Below are 3,791 nucleotides of genomic sequence, written 5' to 3'. Positions count from 1 at the left end.
GTTCTCACTTTTTAAAACTGCATCAATTTAACAACCTATAGAGACGGGGAAATGGTGATTTATTTATTTGTTTAATTGTTTATTTATTCATTTCCCTGGAGCACCGGAGAACGGTTTGCTGATTCTCATCCACCCGTCGGCAAGCCTGCGGAGGAGGAGGACCTGGCACTCTCCCCGCGGCCGTATTTTGGTTCTTTCCGCATTTTCTTAGAAAATTCAGCAGCGTGCAGCGCCTCGCGGGAGCAGGACGCGGAATGCCCGGGGTGTGCGGGAGAAGCTCTGGGGAAGAGGGGCAGAGGAAGACCCCTTCCAGCCGTCGTGCTGCCGGGAGCACCGCCAGCCGTGAGCGCTCGCTGGTGCTCCGGTGGCGGGGACACCCTGCGCGCCACCTGCCGCAAAGATGCGCGCAGACGACAAGGAGAGAGGGGTCCGGCGCGGGGAGGCGGAGGACGGCTGCCTCCGGGGCTTCGAGAGCGGCGGCGTGGAGGCATGGCGGGCAGCGGGCGAGTCAGAGGGACGGCCGGGGCGGGTCAGCGCGCAGCCCCTTCCACGGCCGGCCCGGCTCCCGGTGAGGCGGCGGGAAGTGGCGGCGGGTGGCGCAGGTAGCGGCCCACCACTCCGTGTGGGCCCCCCGCCGCCACGTCGACGGGAAGGCGGCCGCGGCCGTCGGGCAGGTCGAGGCGCGCTCCGGCGCGGTGCAGCGCCGCCAGTGTCTCCAGGAAGCCGGCGCGGGCCGCGTCGTGCGCCGGGAAGCAGCCGGTGCGGGGGTCGGGGCGGTTGGGGTCCGCTCCGCGCTGCAGCAGCAGCTCGGCCACCCGCGGGCTGCCCAGCATCATCACCTGCGGGGAGAGACAGCGTCAGCCCCGCGGAGCACCGCGAGTGCGAATACCCGCGGGGCGGTGGCTGGGGGTAAGGGGCTGTGAGTCGGGGTCACTTTTGGGTGCAATTTTCCCACGTCAGCTATTTGTGAGTTGCATAAATGCACACGGCCGTACTCGATGATCTCCATGGGTTCCTTCCAGCTTGCGATGTTCTATACTACGATGAGGTGTCTATATAACAAGTTTGATGAGGAGCCGCTTAGGGAACTGGAGCTGTTTAGCCTGAAGAAAACGAGGCTGAGGGGAGACCTTATCGTTGTCTCCAACTACCTGAAAGGAAGTCGTAGTGAGCAGGGTGTTTGTCTCTTCTCCCAAGTAACAAGCAATAGGACGAGAAGAAATGGCCTTAAATTATGCCAGGGAAGGTTCAGATCGGATCTTAAGAAAAATTTCTTCACAAAAAGGGTTGTGAAGCATTGGAACAGGCTGCCCAGGGAAGTGGTTGAGTCACCATCCCTGAGGGTGTTTAAAAGCCGTGTAGATGTGGTCCTCAGGGATGTGCCTTACTGCCAGAGTTGTGTTATGGTGGTTCTAAATATAGCCTGCCACTGGGGACGCGTTACTTCTCTGTCAATGAACAGCACGGCGCGGCCGGGCAGGGTCCTGTCAAAGGTTCGGCTCTTTTCGGTGCCCAGTGTGGATTCCACCCACCCTCACACGAGTTCTGGATCGAGCCATTTCTCTCGCTCTCAGCTCTGGCTAAACCGGCACTACTTCACACAGGAGCAGGGAAAGGTGTTCAGCGCCCACGGGTAACGCACAAAATTCTCTGCTGAACCCCAGTGCCACTTCGCAACTGAAGCAAAAGCAAAAACTCCTGCCAAGGTCTGATCCTGCACGATTGAACAAAACTAAACCAAACCAAACCCAAAGAAAATCGACCAAACAAACTCCAACAAACAAATGAAAAAAAGAAAGTTACACTTGCGGTTTTGCTTCCCGCATTTACATAGTCATTTTCAATGGAATTTTAACCTCCATAAATTTAATCTTAACACTATAGAAAATACCTTGAAATTCTAGGGTTTTTCTCTCTCTATTTCCTTTTCCTTTATCATGTGCATTTGGCTATAGACTACACATATTTTATTTTATTTAGAATATAAATGTGAAAATGCTTATAAATTAAATAACTTATAAATTCCTATAGAGGTTAAGTTTTTCAGATAGAGTCCACAAGTCAGAGTGGCAGCCATTTTGCAAAGTGCTGGTAAGGGAAACAGAACTTAGTCTCACTCTGAAATGGGGGCATGAAAGAGAAAATTTGTAACAATTTGGAGATCTTTTTAATCTGGAATTTGAATGTACAACAGAAACAAAACGAATAACTTTCTCAGTGCCTTGCTCAGTAACTTCAGAAAAATATTTCCTTTTCCATATAAAGTGCAAGGACTAAAATGGCTGTCCAGCTTAGCTGGTGAACCATTCAATATATCACTTCAAATGACAACACACTAAAACCTTTTCATGAAATACACAACTCCAGTTTAAATCGCAGTATATTAATTGTTCAGTGAGCATTTTAAAGTTTTCATCTTAAATATGTTGATTAATATAACACACTTTTAGCTCTAAAAATGCCTGTAAAGCAAATCCACTCACACTGGTATTACAGTATGTATAAATTAATACTACCAATATTGATGAATAATGAATATTTAAAATACTACTACTAATAGTGACGACTACTAATGAATAACTAGTTTCAATTTACTATTTCTACTCAGTGACAATTTCCACCCCGTCTTCTGTGCCGTTCTTTCAAGCGAAAATACTAGCAAGGGACCCCACTTCCATTTCCTCGGGGAAGAACACCCGTTAAGGCTATATTTAAAACAAACAAACAAACAAGAAAAGTCGATCGAAGCGCAGTTAACTTCCTGAACCCATCTGGAAGCCGATTTTGTAGTCCTGCTTCTCCTTTTAATTACTTTCTAGCATAATTCGTTTGCTGCCTGCGGTGCCCCTCTACACTCCATCTAGTATTTGCAGGAGGGCAAGGGTTCAAAAAAGCGCCGCATTGTACTCAGGCAGCTACGTCTGGAATCCAGATCCGATAATAACAATAAAAATTCTTTCAAAACCTGATATCCGCCCCCTATCAGCGTGGCAGAGGACAGCTCTCCCGTACCCGTCACCCCCACCCCCAATGCTCCGTACCTGGAGCGGGGTCCTCCCGAAGGAGTTGATCCCGTTGGGATCCGCGCCCGCGTCCAGGAGCTTCCGCACCTCCTCGCAGTCCCCGCGGGCGGCGGCGCTGCACAGCCGATCGCCGAAGCCGTCGCCCCGGGGAGACCCCTCCATCGCCCCCGGCGGCCCGACCCGCACGGCCATCCCTGCCTTTAAGTCTCTCCTGCACGGGAGTTCTCCCGCCGCGCCGACGCAGCTCCTCCTCCCCGAGGGCAGCGGCCGCCCCCTCGCCCCCCCGGGACAGGCGGCCCCCAGCCCTTGGGCACGGCCGCGCGTAGCCCCCTGCGCACACCTCGGGCGGGGCAGGGCGCTGCAATCTCCCCCCGTCTCCGGCTCCAAGCGAGGAGGGGAGCCCCGTGCTGACGGCTGCGGTAAAATCAGCGCACCCTCTTTAGGGGCTCCTGGGGGCGGCGAAGGACCGCGAGGTGCCGGCAGAGAGCTCCGCAAGCTGAAAGCCGGGGGCAGCTCCGCACCCCCGCTGGGGAGCGCGATTTCACAACCCCCGAGAGCGCGGAGAGTGTCCTGCGGGCACTGCTTCCCTCCGGAGGCGCCGTCGGTGCGGGAGAAAGAAGGAGAAGGGGCTGCGGCCCTGCGCCTCCCGTGCCTCCCCACATGGGGGAGGTGGGGTGTTGAGGCAGGGCAGAAGGACGCATCCCGCCGACAAACGGCTTCTCCCGGCTGCCCAGGCTGGACGTAGCCGCTCCGGCCTGGGCAGGTGGG

General features: G+C 54.4%; 1 protein-coding gene across 1 annotated transcript; it reads right to left on the bottom strand.

Moving 5' to 3' along the window:
• Nucleotides 1–530: 530 nt before the first annotated feature.
• On the bottom strand, nucleotides 531–3,185 carry LOC308052231 (cyclin-dependent kinase 4 inhibitor B-like; the record flags this gene model as incomplete). The annotated part of the gene is made up of 2 exons (XM_080363076.1): nucleotides 531–839; nucleotides 3,042–3,185. The coding sequence occupies 2 exons, from the start codon at nucleotides 3,183–3,185 to the stop codon at nucleotides 531–533; spliced, it is 453 nt and encodes a 150-aa protein (XP_080219202.1).
• Between the last annotated feature and the right edge of the window lie 606 nt (nucleotides 3,186–3,791).

The sequence above is a fragment of the Nesoenas mayeri genome (genome assembly GCF_963082525.1).
Source record: "Nesoenas mayeri genome assembly, chromosome: Z".
NCBI lineage: Eukaryota > Metazoa > Chordata > Aves > Columbiformes > Columbidae > Nesoenas > Nesoenas mayeri.
This window is presented reverse-complemented; position numbering and strand designations above follow the sequence as displayed.